Below are 18,422 nucleotides of genomic sequence, written 5' to 3' on the forward strand. Positions count from 1 at the left end.
TCTTTGGATTAACATTACTAAAATGATTTATTAATTGATTATTAAACAATTATAAGTGATTATTAATTTTATAAAAAATGTCGATTAAATCAAACCCGCGACCTTCGTCTCCGCGGCGATTTTTCGCGCGAATTTACGGTCACCTTGAAACTAAAGCCACTGATAGCGATACTATTAGTAATAGAAATAGTGAAAATAAAATTGTGAATAAAAATGAAGTAAATTCGGAGGACTCGATTGCTAAAAATTTTGCGGGTACAGAATCGCGGGTGCTCCTCAAGCGGTTCGCGGGTGTCCGAGATAAGAGGAGTGAAGATAAAGATGATGATAATAATGAGAATGAAAATAAAGATGAAGATAGAACTAATGGTGAAGTTAAGAAGGAGTTGACTAATGAAGTTGTAGGTGGTGAAGGTGATAATAATTATTCTCGGACCTTCTTGCCCCAATTATTCGCCGGAAGTGCGACGCATCTTCATCACCTGGCTCATGCTGGACATCCGGTAACTTCTATGCCGTCGCATCTTCACAATCTCGCGGGACATCCGGCAGATTCGCACTTTCATGGATTCTCTGCTTTTCGTAAGTTTTTATTATTATTATTTGAAGTTTTTAATACAATTTTTTGATTTTTTTTCTAACTAAAACACTAACATGTTCAGATAATTTTTTTCTTTTAAATTATTATATGTTCGAAAGGTTCAAAAAGAAAAACAAATGTAATTTTTTGTAAGAAATTAAATAAATAAAATTTTGCTTGATTAAATAATGACTTTTGTTAAATTGCACTGTACTTTTTTAACTATTGACGATTTTAAAGATATAAGCTCATCCTGATGTTACACTCATCAAGAGCTTTCATTTGAGTACCCACGTGCATTTTTGATATATTTTTCATATATACATATATATATATATATATATATATATATATATATATATATATATATATATATATATATATATATATTTTAAAGAAATAAGCTCACCCCGACATCACACTCATCGAGACCTTTAATTTGAGTACCCACATGCATTTTGATATATATATATATATATATATATATATATATATATATATATATATATATATATATATATATATATATATATATATATATATATATTTAAATATATGAAAAATTGATGTGGGTACTCAAATGAAAGGTCTCGATGAGTATAATGTCGAGATGGGCTTATATCTTTAAAAATGATAATAGTTCTCAAGATACAAGGTCATTTCTTAATTATTGATATTTTTTTAGCCATAAGCTCATTTCGATATTACACTCATCGAGCATGGCATTTTTTACATATTTTATATAGATGGTATTTATGAAATATATAAATATATAAAATATATAAAAAATTGATGTGGGTACTCAAATGAAAGGTCTCGATGAATGTAATGTCAGAGTGAGCTTATATTTTTAAGAATGTCAGTAGTTGACAAGATACAAGGTCATTTCTCAATTATTGACATTTTTTAAGATATAAGCTCATCCCCATGTTACACTTATCAAGAGCTTTAATTTGAGTACCCACATGCATTTTGATATATTTTTTATATATACATATATATAAAATATATAAATATATGAAAAATTGATGTGGGTACTCAAATGTAAGCTCTCGATGAGTGTAACATCGGAATGAGCTTATATCTTTAAAAATATCAATATTTCACAAGATAAAAGGTCATTTCTTAATTATGTATCTAGAGATAGAGCCTAAATCTTTAACATCATAAATTTACTATTGGTGAGGATGATATGAAACCTTGAAAAAGCACAACTCCAGGTGATCTTTCTAATGATACCAAATTTAACCACAAAAATCCATTTTATAATCTAAATACACTAACCACAAAATTTTTCTTATTCTTTTATATATTGACCGGAAAACTAAACTCCCTTAATTTTATAATATTAACAACAATAAAATAAAAATGATAATTAAATAACAAAATTAGACAAAAATTTTTTATACATGTGTGAAATGCATGTACGTCGGAAGAAAAGTAGATTTTAGTGAAAAGAAGGTAAAATCCTCAAAGTAAATCCGAGATATATCATATAATGTAAAATATAAGTAGTATAAGCTTTATGCATATATTCTCAGCCTTATATAGCTGACCACCTTGGACGTTGATACAACTACTGTATTATTATACATATATCTACTCACACGTTACTCGATACGATAAGCAGATTGTCGTTACACTGATACCCCGTGAAAAAAAATTCTCAATATAATATATATTTTTAAAATTATTTAAATAATAATTTTTTGAAAAATTAATTAAATAAAAAATTTATTTAACTCGACCCATCTATTATCTATTAACATGGGAGTACATTGCAGTCCATTGTTAACAAAATAAACGTTACGCACGCTCGCTTGGATACGCGAGTCGCGTCGGTTGCGGGGGTTTATCCCGCCTCGCCACCTCGCACCGATATTGTGATGAGATTACCGAACGCAGTTGGCCGCGTCTCAATGTTCAGCACAACACCCACCACCTCATCTCATCTCCTCGGTACACATTGCTTCCGCCGGTTCCTCTAGCTTCTATTCTTCTCTTCTCCACCCACAATCTTCCTTCTTCCTTCATCTATTCTTCCATTTTCCATCCTCTATCCTCTTCTCCTACATCTACTGGAGTACTTTAGCACTCCAGTACTCCCTATCCTCTTTTGCAAATCTGTTACTATAACTATAACAATAATTACTCTACAATTACCGCAATAAGACGGATTATGCTTTTTTTTTTTTTTCTTTTCTTATTATTATTATATTTTAAAATTTTAATTTAAATTTGAATTTAAATAAAATCAGTGTGATGTTGAAGTGATATAATACTCCAAACTGTAACTGGATATTGTCAGTGCATTACAACGTATGCGATAATTAGGATGCGGGGCAAAACGATACCGGAAGTAAGTAAGCACAAGGCTTCATGCTTAATCTCGTCGAGTGAAAACGGATACCGGATCCTAATTGTTACTTTTACATGTGAATTATATTATATTAATGATAATGATAATAATAATATAACACGATCATCGTATTCATATTCGTATTATTTATAAAACATTCTATTTTCAACAGGATGTAATTAAAACTCTTACTTATTGTTGTTCTTATTAGATTAATATTATCCGATCAAAATTTTCATTTTTTATTTAAAGTCATTTTTTATTTTTGGTAATATCAATTTAAAAAACAAGTTTTTTAAGTTAATCGAGAAAATTCGTGAGATAAATAATGATTGTTAAGATTATTTTTAAAAATTTTAATTATTAGATTTTTTATACAAATTTTGTGAATTTATTTGAATCTTAAAGAAAAAAGATAATATTTTTTTTTATTGCTGGAATAATAATGAAAAAAAATGAGAAATATTTAATTTAATTAATAATTACTAAATTTTATTAATATTTTACTAGCAAGCTTGGAGTCACTATGTGACTGAAATGACTTATGAACTATAAATAAATAAAATTTTGCTTTATTAAACAATGACTTTTGTTAAATTGCAATGTACTTTTTTAATTATTGACGTTTTTAAAGATATAAGCTCATGCTGATGTTACACTCATCAAGAGCTTTCATTTGAGTACCCACATACATTTTTGGTATATTTTTCATATATACATATACATAATATATATAAATATATGAAAAATTGATGTGGGTACTTAAATAAAAGGTCTTGATGAGTGTAACATCAGGATGAGCTTATATCTTTAAAAATGTCAATAGTTTACAAGATATTCGTTGAATTGCACTGTAACTTCTTAACTATTGACGTTTTTAAAGATATAAGCTCATCCCGATGTTACACTCATCAAGAGCTTTCATTTGAGTACCCACATGCATTTCGATATATTTGTCATATATACATACATATAATATATAAAAATACATGAAAAATTGATGTGGATACTCAAATGAAAGGTCTCGATGAGTGTAACATCAGGATGAGCTTATATCTTTAAAAATGTCAATAGTTTACAAGATATTCGTTAAATTGCACTGTACTTCTTAACTATTGACGTTTTTAGAGATATAAGCTCATCCCGATGTTACACTCATCAAGAGCTTTCATTTGAGTACCCACATGCATTTCGATATATTTGTCATATATACATATATATAATATATAAAAATACATGAAAAATTGATGTGGATACTCAAATGAAAGGTCTCGATGAGTGTAACATCAGGATGAGCTTATATCTTTAAAAATGTCAATAGTTTACAAGATATTTGTTAAATTGCACTGTAACTTCTTAACTATTGACGTTTTTAGAGATATAAGCTCATCCCGATGTTACACTCATCAAGAGCTTCCATTTGAGTACCCACATGCATTTTGATATATTTGTCATATATACATATATATAATACATAAAAATTTATGAAAAAATGATGTGGGTACTCAAATGAAAGGTCTCGATGAGTGTAACATCAGGATGAGCTTATATCTTTAAAAATGTCAATAGTTTACAAGATATTTGTTAAATTGCACTGTAACTTCTTAACTATTGACGTTTTTAGAGATATAAGCTCATCCCGATGTTACACTCATCAAGAGCTTCCATTTGAGTACCCACATGCATTTTGATATATTTGTCATATATACATATATATAATACATAAAAATTTATGAAAAATTGATGTGGGTACTCAAATGAAAGGTCTTGATGAGTGTAACATCGAGATGAGCTTATATCTTTCAAAATCTCAATAGTTCACGAGATACAAGGTTATTTTTTAATTATGGAACTGGAGATAGAGTATTTTCGAATGCAGCCTAAATACTTATCATAATAAATCGACTATCGGTGAGAATGAAATGAAACCTTGGAAAGGCACAAATTCAAGTCAAGACTTTTCCAACGATACCAAATTTCTCTAAAAAAACTAACTTTATATATATAATAATAATAATAAAATTGAACATAATAATCTCTATTGAAATGATTAAAACAATAATAATATGGTTACTATAATAAACAATAATGATGATAATAAAAACAGTTTATCGTTTTATTTGGTTAGCAAATTCTATGGAAACTTTGTTGGTTGGTGCGTGAAAACGAGTAAGCATTTGAAAATTTATTTATACAAATATATACATATATATCATGTTTATTGTTACGCCAACTGTAATCCGATCAAATTCGACGGACAGTCGAGCGACCCAACGAACAGAAGGACGATCCATCGAATTGTAAAGAGAAGAGTAAGAGAGGAAAAGAGAGGAGAGTGCTAAAAAAATCGGTTGAATCAAACTACCTCATCCGTGTATTTTTATTTACCTTTACAAGCTAGTAAATATTTTTATTTTATTACTACTGTTTTTTCCATATCGTTTTGTTTATATTCGCTATAAAATATTAACATCGTGTACTTATCATTTACTATTATTATTATTATAATTTATAATGGTTTCACTTTTTTATTTTTATTTTATAATTTTTTGCTTTTAAATTTAAATATTAACTACTATGAGGAGAATAACAACAATTTGTATAGAGCAGGAGAACACGTGCAGCATGAATGAGTTATTCTCACCAACATCTAACACCTGGATTAATTTTGGAGAGCGAGGGTGGGTTTAGACAAGACTAAAGGATGATTAAGTGATCGCCCGAGGATAATTTCATTCGATGGGAAAATAATCTTTTTAAAACAGCTGACATTTGTAATTGTAAATAGTGTTTTTCTTTGTAATTGAGATGTTGATATTTTATTAGAAAAGTATTTTTGAATTAGGAATTGAGTTTATTATTAATTGTTATTATTTAAAAAAAAATTTTTTTAGCTTAACTGTTTAAAAAATTAAGTATTTTATTTTGTAAATGTCAAATTTCAATCAAGAAATCAATTTCTTTGGTTTGTATATTTTGGAAAAAAATATTCAAATCATCTACAGTGTTAAATAATTTACTAAAGAAAAATTTTTCTTTATTTTCAATTCATCAGAAAAAATTTTAATTAATATTTAATTTCCATTTATTTATTCAACCACAAGCTCATAATTTTTACGATCAAAAAATAATTCTATGAAAAATTAATGTTTTTTTTTAATAATAAAGTACCCGCAGGTACTGAATCGTAGATAAATAATCAATATTATTAAAAGAATAAGCAAAACTTTGTGGCCAGTGTATTTATATGATAAAATGTGTTTTTATGGTTAAATTTGGTATCATTAGAAAGGTCTTGACTTGGAGTTGTGCCTTTTCAATGTTTCATATCATTCTCACCAATAGTCAATTTATGATGATAAGTAGTTACGCTGCATTCGAAAATACTCTAGATACATAATTAAGAAATGACCCTGTATCTCGTGAACTATTGAGATTTTTAAAGATATAAGCTCATCCCGATGTTACACTCATCAAGACCTTTCATTTGAGTACCCACCTCAATTTTTCATTTATTTTATATATTTATATATATTATATATATGCATAGATGAAAAATATATCGAAAATGCATGTGGATACTCAAATGAAAGCTCTTGATGAGTGTAACATCAGAATGAGCTTATATCTTTAAAAAGGTCAATAGTTAAGAAATGACCTTGTATCTCGTCAACTACTGACATTCTTAAAGATATAAGCTCACCCTGACATTACACTCATCAAGACCTTTCATTTGAGTACCCACATCAATTTTTTTATATATTTTATATATATTATATATATGTACATATGAAAAATATATCAAAATGCATGTGGGTACTCAAATGAAAGCTCTTGATGAGTGTAACATCGGGATGAGCTTATATCTTCAAAAACGTCAATAGTTAAGAAATTACAGTGCAATTTAACAAATATTTTGTGAACTATTGACATTTTTAAAGATATAAGCTCATCCTGACATTACACTCATCGAGACCTTTCATTTGAGTACCCACATCAATATTTTATATATTTATATATATTATATATATGCATAGATGAAAAATATATCAAAAATGCATGTGGGTACTCAAATGAAAGCTCTTGATGAGTGTAACATCAGAATGAGCTTATATCTTTAAAAAGGTCAATAGTTAAGAAATGACCTTGTATCTTGTCAACTACTGACATTCTTAAAGATATAAGCTCACCCTGACATTACACTCATCGAGACCTTTTATTTGAGTACCCACATCAATTTTATGTATTTATATATATGAATATATAAAAAATATATCAAAATGCATGTGTGTACTCAAATGAAAACTCTTGATGAGTGTAACATCGGGATGAGCTTATATCTTTAAAAATGTCAATATTTAATAAAGTACAGTGCAATTTAACAAAATTCATTATTTAATAAAGCAAATTTTATTATTTTTTATAGTTCACAAGTCGCGGGAGTCACATAGTGACTCCAAATTTGCTAGTTATTGTTATTATTATTTATTTTAAGTTTTAGGAAAATTTTTTTTGATGTAACTTAAAAGAAATATATCTTTTAATTATTTAAAATAAAAGTTGACAATATTTTTTCAAAAAAAATTAACAGAAATATCTTTAAATAATTCTATATTTTTTTTTTACAGTCCAAAAAATAAAATAAATAAAAATTTTGTCTAAAAATGTCAATATTTCGATAGAAAAAAATGATTTGACTAAGAAGAAAAACATATTTGTTCTTTTTTTTTAATTTTACATTATAATAGTTTAAAAATTTAATGAATGAAATGATTAATCCTTATTTATTTTATTCCTAAAAATATATAGTTGCAAGAAGAAGAAGAAAAGAAGGAAGACCAAGAAGACAACGCACGACATTCAGTGGAGAACAAACAGCAAGACTAGAACTGGAGTATCATCGGGGTGAATACATATCCCGAAGCAGAAGGTTCGAATTAGCTTCTGCGTTAAGACTCACTGAAACACAGATAAAAATATGGTTCCAAAATCGTCGCGCCAAGGACAAAAGAATTGAAAAGGCGCAGTTGGACCAACAATATCGGTAAAATACAATTAAAATAAATTGTTTAATAAATATTTGTGATATTAGTCACTACTTAGTAGATGGGTAACTCGAAAAATTCGAACGTCAAGTGTATATAGTAAAGCAAATAAAATTCAAACAAGGGTGCGCTGAAAAATATGTTTACAATAGTGTCCTTCACGCGTAAAATCCTACTTAAGGCTATTTAGCGGCGTATCGCACTCGAGAATCATTGATTCACTCTTATCTCCATTTAATATAGTGTTTGTCACTCCCTACTTAGTGTACTTCTAGGGAATCACGATCCAACGATCCCCAATCTGGCCCTTCAATGTTTATATAGTTGTTATCCTATATTGTACATCTTGATATTGTGTAGTATAAAATCACAGACACCTGATTCAATGGTTACATTATTTAGAAAAAAATAAATTATTTAATGGATAATTAAAAAATCAAGTGTCTAATTTCAATGTCATAAAATTATAAAAATTATTAATGTTTGTGTTGTAAAAATTAGTGCCACGTTTAGGTATTTTAGAAATCAATATTTGTTTTTTTTTCCGGCACATTGCGATCGCGACTAATTTAAATCGTGGCACACACGAAGCGTACAATTACAATGTTTATACATTAATTAAATTCTTATTATTTTTATTTTTTTTTTAAATACAGTAATTATTATTAATATTATTATTTGTTAAGTTACTTATTAGCTTGTTACTTATGATAATTAATATTTATGATTAATAATAACATACGGCGGCTTACAATCAGCCTGGATAATTAAAAAGACGACGCGTGTTTGTTTTAAATCTCTCGTTATTATTTTGTCTTTTCTATTCCCTTTGCTATTCCTTTTGTTAATTGTAGGTGTAATTAAATTATTTATACATTACAATATGTGTGTAGATATGTCGTTAATTATTTAAAATTGGCTCTATTGATGATATCGGTGAATTATTTCCCGGTTAATTATTTATACCAAATACCAATTATAAATTCGGTAACGGTCGTCCTTAAATGAATTTGTTTTAATTAATTAATTAATTAATTAATTAATAAAAAATCGGTGATTTAGTAATCTAATCGGAATCAATAAATATTTTAAATAATGATAAGCCGCGGATGAATCGCGTATGCACTCTACCTTAATATTAATTATTAAAAAGCCCTGTACTGATGTGTATCTTTCATTCGTTATAATTTTAGATATTTTAATTAATTCTTTTAAATTGCCCTTAACTACTTACTAATAAACTGATACCGATTCTAATCATAGCAATATTTATTGTTGATACACAATCATCTCACTAGATTCATTCTTAAAATAATTTATTTTTTTATTTTTTTGATTCAGTGTCAAATTAGTCCGATTTTCTAGGGGCGTAATTTTTTAAAATTTGGCGGGAATATTATTTTTTTTTTTTGTTAATTTTTGTATCACTGTTACGCTACCTACAATAATTAAATAATATTAATACAATAATTCGTTTAATAATTAACAATTAAATAACAATGAATTAATTTTCAAATAATTTCCCTTAAACAATACTTAAATGTTACTTTTTCTTTTTTTTTCAACAACATATATTCTTCCTTGAACACAAAAATTATAAAAAAGACTTGTAACAATTAATAATAATTATCATTAGATATATAAATAATAACGAAAGTAATAAACAACATAAGATAAATTATTTTAAGCAAATGATCAATAGATGAAAAAAAATGACAAGATAATGACTGGATTACATGCTAGGGTTGTCTACACGAGAAATCGACATGTGTTAGATGTTACTATTTCTCTAATGGGTACACAATATCTTCCTCCTGCTATTTTTATCCTCTAAATCTATCAAGGGTTGTTAATAGACTCATCCCCTAATTTCACCCTAACACAAAAACAACTCAAAACTTCGATGGTTATTTTTATTATGTCAGTGATTTTTCTTTGTCTGACACGCTATTTATCCATTTACTTTGTAATTATAATTACTAATTATCTTCTATCTATACACTGAAAAAAAAATTAGGAAAACGGTTGACCCTAAAGGCCATCCCTGCAACTTCCCGCTAATTCCATACTTAGGCGCTTAAAATTGACCCAATGACGTTTTTGAGCTCTTCGAGCACTGAAATTACTTATATAATCTATAATACTATTGAGAATGTTAATCATTTTTTATGAACTTAATGTTTATTGCACACCTCATAGCGCGAAGCGCGTGAGGTTGTGCTTTATACTCGACTAGTCAAGGTCAAGCAATTTTGTGATCTTTAAATGCCTCTATCCCAATCATATTACACTTATACAATGATATAAGTAGATGTACACCGGAAAAACACTTAAATTAAACCATCTTTTACTTTCTAAAATCATTTCATGTTGCTATTTTGGAAAAAAAAAAATGTTTTGAAAAAAATTTTACGTGGACGTCCGGATGTCACCCCATTTTGGATGTACCAACGATTACTCCCGAACAAATTGATATTTCAAGTCCGGACCTTTTTTATTAGTTCAAGAATTCGATTAACTAGGTCCGTATTTCATATCAGTGGTCTAGTTTACGTATTTTTAACTTCCCGCTAAGAAAATCGAAGATTTTCAAAAATCGGGAAGTTATTGTTTTCACCCCGTTTTGCAAAAATCGAGTTTTCATCAGATCTCGACGTTTGAAGATCACAGGAAGCTTCCCTGACTATCCCCGCAAGGTTGTCACGATGTCTATATGTGTGTGTGTGTGTGTGTGAAAGTATGTGAACCGCTTATAACTTTTGAACGGCTTGACCGATTTCATCGCGGTTGATGCCATTCGAAAGGGCTTGACCAAACTTAGATTTTGAAAATTATTTTGACTGATTCAGATCAATAGATTTTGAGAAATCTTAAAAAAACTGAAAAAAAATTTTTTTTCAAATGTGGGTGTCTTGGAATAACTTTTAAACGGTTTGATGGTTCAATTCCAAAAACTAATCAGCTCTTAACCTCAAAAAACCACGTCGATAGCCACCAGTCCGGTCAAAATCGGTTGATTCGTTCGAGAGATATCGTGAACGAAAGAAAACCGAAAAAAGTGTTTTTTCGGAATAACTCCGAAATTCCTAGCGTGATCAATTCAAAATTTGAGATTCTTTGTGAGGCTTGAAAAACTGCGTCGAATGCTGCCAACCGCGTAAAAATCGGTTTATTCATTCAAAAGTTATTGCGGTTTAAAAATTCAAAAAATAGTGTCTTATCAAATCTCTATCAGACTTTTGAGCTCGAAGAGCTCAAAAGCATAGGAAAGCAATCTCTTTGAGCTCGGAGAGCTCAAAATAAACCATAAATTCTATTTTTAAGCTCGAAGAGCTCAAAAACGTCATTGGTGCAATTTTAAGCACCTAAGTATGGAATTAGCGGGAAGTTGCAGGGATGGCCTTCAGGGTCAACCGTTTTTCTAATTTTTTTTTTAATTGAATTTTTATTAAAATTCACTACGCGATACAACAGTACAAAGCCAAACGAACTTTTCTTATTTGTCACGTGGAAACTATGGCGCCACTTGATCAAGCTAGATTTTTTTAGACTGCGAGCGCATATGACAAGAAAAAAGGGCGCTGATATTTAAAAAAAAAAATATAAAATACTCTGTAAGAAACTACTTAATTATAATTTTTTTTTTTTTTAATCAATTACACAATTAATTTTTTTCTTAAAAAATGAATGAGCGTCATGAGGCGTGCACTTTTGGATTTTCCAAACTTTTTTATTATTAAATTGATCTTTGATACTATTTCTGTACATATATTACATAAAAATTGTATTATTTGTAATCTGGGTGGCCGCATGAGGCTTAGACTCCATGGTCAATAAATAATAATAATTATTATTATTTAATGTTTCAGAAATTTGGCTGTGTCCAATGCGCTAGCGAATTTTCCAGTCTACAGCAATTTTTGCGGGCTCTGCTTCTACAAAGATCCAAACCGCGAATTAACACCACACGCGTGTATTTCTTCTTATCGTCCAGATATCATGATAAAATCTTTGAAAGATAAAAATCAACCATGCAGCAGCAGTAGCAGCAGTGAAATCTCGGATAATCCTCCGATCGCCATTTCTCCAATTTAAAAATTAATTTAGAAAAGATTTTATTTTGTGAACTTACTTTTAAATGTTTCTTGCAGCCTCCAACACTTGAGATGATTGTTAAGCAATCATAATTACAATGTAATTATTTAATTATAGATGAAAAATTATTATATTGAAATTAATCAGTCGATAAATAATAAGGAAAAAATTTTTACATCTAAAAATTGAAAAAAATTACAAGTGCAAATAATTTTTCAAAATGTAAAAATATATGTATAATACCCCTTCATTTTATTATTAGTTATAAGGTTAATTATAATGACACTAATTAATAAATAATAGTCTGAATATATAGATTTTTTTGACTTAATTTTATTAATAAATTGTACAATTTATTTTTTAACGAGTTTAATGATTTTATTATCGCAATATTTAGGTACAAAAATATGGAAGATATTTTTTAGTTATGATAATTAGTCACCAACTTAAATACTAAAGTGTTTATAACTCATTAATGACTATGAATTTAATTAACAATATTTGTAGAATTATTATTTATAATAATATCAAAATATTAAAAAATTAATTAAGGGATTTTCTCACTTTTTTCGACGATTTCACAAGCTATTAACAAGATAGATAATTAAATGAGTTTATAAAAATAAAAGAAGAAAATTGACACCTCTTAATTCAATAGTAAAAATTAAGTGAAATTTTTAATGTTTATTTTTTTTTAAGAGTAAGATTTTAATTTTGTAGATATTTTTTTAGGAATAAAAATTTAATTATCAAAAATTTATGAAGTAAAAAAAGTAGTGTTAATTAATACTGGTTAAAAGGCATAATTCAAAACGATTGACAATATTAAGACTCCATAAGAGAAAAAATTCAAAATTATTGAAAATATTCAGTATTAAAAAAAAAAATTAATTTTTTTTCTTTTTCATATTTCTAAATTTGTTTTTTTTTTTAATCCTAAAAATAATTCAAATTTTTTTTTTTAAAGTTTATCAAAAATAGGAATAAAAAAAAAATTTTCCGAGTGACAATATTTTTATAAGAATTTTTTTTTAAATGATTAGAGAATAAAAAAATAATAATTTTAATTATTCATTTCTTTGAAATTGTCTTGGCAAGTAGAATAAAAAAAAAAAAAAAAAAAAACTTGTGTGGAAATATTTTAATAACATTTTTCGGAGGAAATGAAATTTTTGTTTCCATTAGAATTTTTAAGAATAATTAAAAAATTTCTTTGCAAATTTTTATCATCATTAAAGTAAATCATCCTCCGTGAAAAAAAAAATAATTTGAAGAAAAAAATACTAATTTTTCGATTATATATGCAAAAAAAAAAAAAAAAAAAAAAAAAAAAAAAATATTAAATAATTATCAAAAGTAGGAATAATAAGAATCAATACATAATTACTGAAAATAATTTCTTTATTATCATTTTTTACACAAAAATATAAATTAAAAAAATTTTTATTTAAACCTTTGGTAAAAAATGCTGAAAAAAATTAAAAAAAAAAAAAATGAGTAAAAAAAAACACTTACCTCATTGAAAAAATGTACGATTGACCATTGCGAAGACACATGGACATTCTTTCTCGCCCAGGCCAAACGGTTTACCAGAAATTAATGAAAACGAAAGACAACAATTAATACAATAAAAAAAACCTGAATCGAAAAAAAAAATTATTAAATTATAAGAAAAAAAAAATATTAAACAATTACATTTAAAAAAAAATTAACCCTCAAAGTCTGGTATAATTTCTTAGTTTTGATTAAAGCTCGGACTTTCTTCCTCAATAAATAAAATAATAAACAATAACAGTACACGGTCCTAATCATTAGTAAATAAACCAACACACTTAGTGAGACTCGACAGCGTGGATAAAAATGTTTTTAAAATAATAATTGTAATAGAAACTAATATAAACAAATCATGCAATCAAAATATATAATATGCGGTCGTACATATTTATGCGATCAGATATTTTCAGCGTCAATAGAATGTAAATTTGTTTTTACATTGGATATTGCTTTAATCAACAGTAAAATTATTTTTGTGTTTATAATAATAGAAGAATCAATCTAATTATTTCCTACCTGTGATTTATGCTAGAGGTAAGCCTAGTATAGCAGGGAGTTATTCTTCAGGCTAGTTATCCTTTCTTTTGATCCGCAATACAGCTATCCTGCCTGTTTTTCTTCTGATCTTAATTATCTTCCTCTCTAGCTCCCATTATTTATTCTTAGAATATATATTCCTCGCTAATTGTTACTGAGTTTACCTTAGTATTAACTATCGATAATTGACGCTGAAGTGACAGATTTATAAAAATTTTTTATACACAGAAAGAAAAATTTCTTGACTGGAAAACAAAATTCTTGGCTCGAGAAAAATTTCAGGTGCTTGAAGGAAGACCAAAGTAAAAATTTTTCGAGAAATTCTATTCTTGGTGGAAGTTATTTTTTAAATTCATATTATCATAAAATCTTGATACAATAAATTTTTATATTTGATCAAGATTTTTAGATACTTTAGGGAAGCAGCGCCACCTACTTCAGCTGAGAAAAAAATTTTCTCACCTTGAGAAAATTTTTCCTTTGAATATTTGATATCCATTTTATATTATTTTAGCGTGCAATTATACATATTGAATGAAAAAAAATGATGAAATATTATTTGATCTTCCTATTTGACATGTTAATCAATAAAAATATTAATGAAAATTTACTTCTATCTTTATATTTAATTTTTTGGAGCAAGAGAGAAATTTTCTCAAGACAAGAAAATTTACTTCTTTCAAAAACTAAATTTTTTGGAGCTTCGAGGCTGAATTTTCTCAAAACAACAAGATTTTCTTGACTCAAATAAATTTTCTTGGATCAAGATACGTATTTCTTAAAGCAAGAAAATGAATTTTGTTGGAAAGTGAAATTTCTTGTGTCAAAACAAATTTTTTTTTTCGCTCAAGAAAATAATTATAAAAAAAATTTTTTTTTTGGCTCAAATGAACTTTTTTTTCTGTGTATTTTAATTTAATTAAATTAAATCTTAATTTTGTTATAAAAAAAAACGGGCTTTATATTTCTTCTAAGAAACTAAGTTTGTAATTTATCTTCGCAGTTTTCATTTCTACTTCATCGTGGAGCAATAACGGAATTAATCAAAGTGAACATAATCTTGTTACGAAATGGCGAAGACTACAATCGATAAAAATTTATGAGAAATAAATTAAAAGATTGATTTTTTTCCTAGAAAAATTTTCAATATTAAAAAAATATTTACAAGATCACACAACCTGCTTAAATAAATATTTTCTACTTCTTGTCACTCCAGCGGTACTAACAATTACCAAATTTTTTTATTTTAAAGGGTTACACGCACTTAAAATTAATCAAATTTAATATCATTTTTGAATATTTATAGAGAAAATTTAATACCATTTGATTCTTTTTTCAAAATGATTTTTTAGAAAGTTAGTAGCAAGATTTATTAAAAATAGCTGAATTGATCGATCTGTAATTTTTACAAAATTTTCTTAATCATATTTTTCAGAGATTGATCCGAAGGTTTGTTATTCCAAAAATATTTTATAAACAATTTAAGGTAAAAATCTTCATCAAAAATTGATTTTTTTTTTGATAAGCTACCATTTTGATAAAAATAGATATTTCAATTAATTTATTCGATTAATCATTAGATAATATATTTCAACAAAAATATATTATGAATATAAATATTTAAAAACGTCAATAGTTAAAAAAAAAAAAAGTACGGTGCAATTTAACAAATATCTTGTAAACTATTGACATTTTTAGAGATATAAGCTCATTCCGATGTTACCCTCATAAAGACCTTTTATTCAAGTACCCACATCAATTTTTCATATATTTATATATATTATATATATGTATATATGAAAAATATATCAAAAATGCATGTGGGTACTCAAATGAAAGCTCTTGATGAGTGTAACATCGGAAAAAGCTTATATCTTTAAAAATGTCAATAGTTAAGAAATTACAGTGCAATTTAACAAATATCTTGTAAACTTTTTATATTTTTAAAGATATAAGCTCATCCTGATGTTTCACTTATCAAGACCTTTCATTTGAGTACCCACATCAATTTTTCATATATTTTATATATATGCATTTATGAAAAATATATCAAAAATGCATGTGGTTACTCAAATGAAAGCTCTTAATGAGTGTAACATCAAAATGAGCTTATATTTTTAAAAACGTCAATAGTTAAGAAATTACAGTGCAATTTAACAAATATCTTGTAAACTATTGACATTTTTAAAGATATAGGCTCACCCCGAAATTACACTCATCGAGATTTTTCATTTGAGTACCTACATAAATTTTTCATATATTTATATATATTATATAAATGTATACATGAAAAATATATCAAAAATGCATGTGGGTACTCAAATGAAAGCTCTTAAGGAGTGTAACATCAGAATGAGCTTATATCTTTAAAAACGTCAATAGTTAAGAAATTACAGTGCAATTTAACAAATATTTTGTAAACTATTGACATTTTTAAAGATATAAGCTCACCCCGAAATTACACTCATCGAGATCTTTCATTTGAGTACCTACATCAATTTTTCATATATTTATATATATTATATAAATGTATACATGAAAAATATATCAAAAATGCATGTGGGTACTCAAATGAAAGCTCTTGATGAGTGTAACATCGGAATGAGTTTATATCTTCAATAATGTCAATAGTTAAGAAAGTACAGTGCAATTTAACAAATATCTTGTAAACTTTTGACATTTTTAAAGATATAAGCTCATCCCGATGTTACACTCATCAAGACCTTTCATTTGAGTACCCACATCAATTTTTCATATATTTCATATATTTATATATATTATATATATGCATTTATGAAAAATATATCAAAAATGTATGTGGGTACTCAAATGAAAGGTCTTGATGAGTGTACCATCGGAATGAGCTTATATCTTTAAAAACGTCAATAGTTAAAAAATTACAGTGCAATTTACCAAAAGTAATCATTTAATAAAACAAAATTTTATTTATTTATTTATAGTCCATTATTCCCAGCAGTCACATAGTGACTGCAAGGTTGCTAGTTATATTTTAAATTATTCAAAATTTTTTTCAATTATTGATTTTCACAGCAAGGAGTTCAAAATAATTTATTAAAGTTCAATGTCACTACTATATCTAAATCAATTTTCACATTAATCAATAAAAAAAACCTCTTCAGAAAAAATCATTGAAAAATCTTTCTTTCGGTCTCCTAAATACGAATAACCCTTTAAAAAAATTAAATTAAATATTTTTTAAATCCAAAAATAAAAAAAGTGAACCTACGATACACTACGACACTCTTATCTCAAACCATAAAAAATACCAACACTTATCCTAATCTCCATGCCACCTAAAAAAATTCAATCCATATAAAAAAGCGTTTGTCTAATAAATAATCATATCTTGGAAAAAAGGTTCTGGTCATTTTTTATTAATTATCAAATCCAATCAAATTAAATAATCTATCTTAAGACAATTACAACTTAAAATTAATTAAATCAGTGTTTTTTCCTACACAACACCTACACATTGAAAAACTTTTATTCTCAAACTTATTTATAAAAATTTTGCTTATCATTACTTATTAATTATTATTAATAGTCAGTAATCTATCGCGCGCGAACTCGCTAATTTTTTTTTTATTTTTTTTCATTTTTATATCTTTATATATAGATTATATTAATCCTCTCCCTCGAAAATGTTTTTCTCAGTAGTGTCTTTAATAATTGCAATCTACCTTACAACTTGCACAATAAGTAATTATTAATCATTTAATTATCAATATATAAATAATATATAAGCCTTTAAAATCCTAAATTGCATTACAATAATTCCTGTTTTCTTTTTTTTTTTTCTTGAATAATAATTATAATTAAAACTTTCAACTGAAAGACTAAGTGAGAGTACAATCCCGTGATGCTTTTAATAAAAATCAATACAAAATAAACGGATGCAATTGAAAAATTAATGAATAATATTGAAATTGATTATTTAATAAAATAAAATAGTTAAGTAAATATAAATACGTTATCTGAAATTTTAACTGCAGATAACCTGTGTAACTAATAACTGTAATGATGATTAATTGTAATATTATATCGCATTACAGATGTCGTAAGGGCTTATAATAAAAATCCTATTTTTTTTCCCAAGTTCAAAAAAAAATTTTAGTATGGAACAATTTTTTTTTTTTGCATTTCTGGACGTTTCATGCAAAAATAAGTTTTTCCGAAAAAAAAAATTTTTTACGCCCTTAAGACTTTCGGAACCCAAAAAATTTTTTTTTTG

The 18,422-nt window shown here is 26.6% G+C and overlaps 1 protein-coding gene across 1 annotated transcript; it reads left to right on the forward strand.

The window, feature by feature from the left end:
• LOC123265921 (homeobox protein rough-like) lies at positions 1–12,239 on the forward strand. Its single transcript, XM_044729905.1, has 3 exons — positions 1–582; positions 7,749–7,983; positions 11,854–12,239. The coding sequence occupies exons 1-3, from the start codon at positions 78–80 to the stop codon at positions 12,077–12,079; spliced, it is 966 nt and encodes a 321-aa protein (XP_044585840.1). The 5' UTR covers positions 1–77; the 3' UTR covers positions 12,080–12,239.
• The last annotated feature ends 6,183 nt before the right edge of the window (positions 12,240–18,422 follow it).

Source organism: Cotesia glomerata, linkage group LG5 (assembly GCF_020080835.1).
Source record: "Cotesia glomerata isolate CgM1 linkage group LG5, MPM_Cglom_v2.3, whole genome shotgun sequence".
In the NCBI taxonomy this organism is placed as follows: Eukaryota; Metazoa; Arthropoda; class Insecta; order Hymenoptera; family Braconidae; genus Cotesia; species Cotesia glomerata.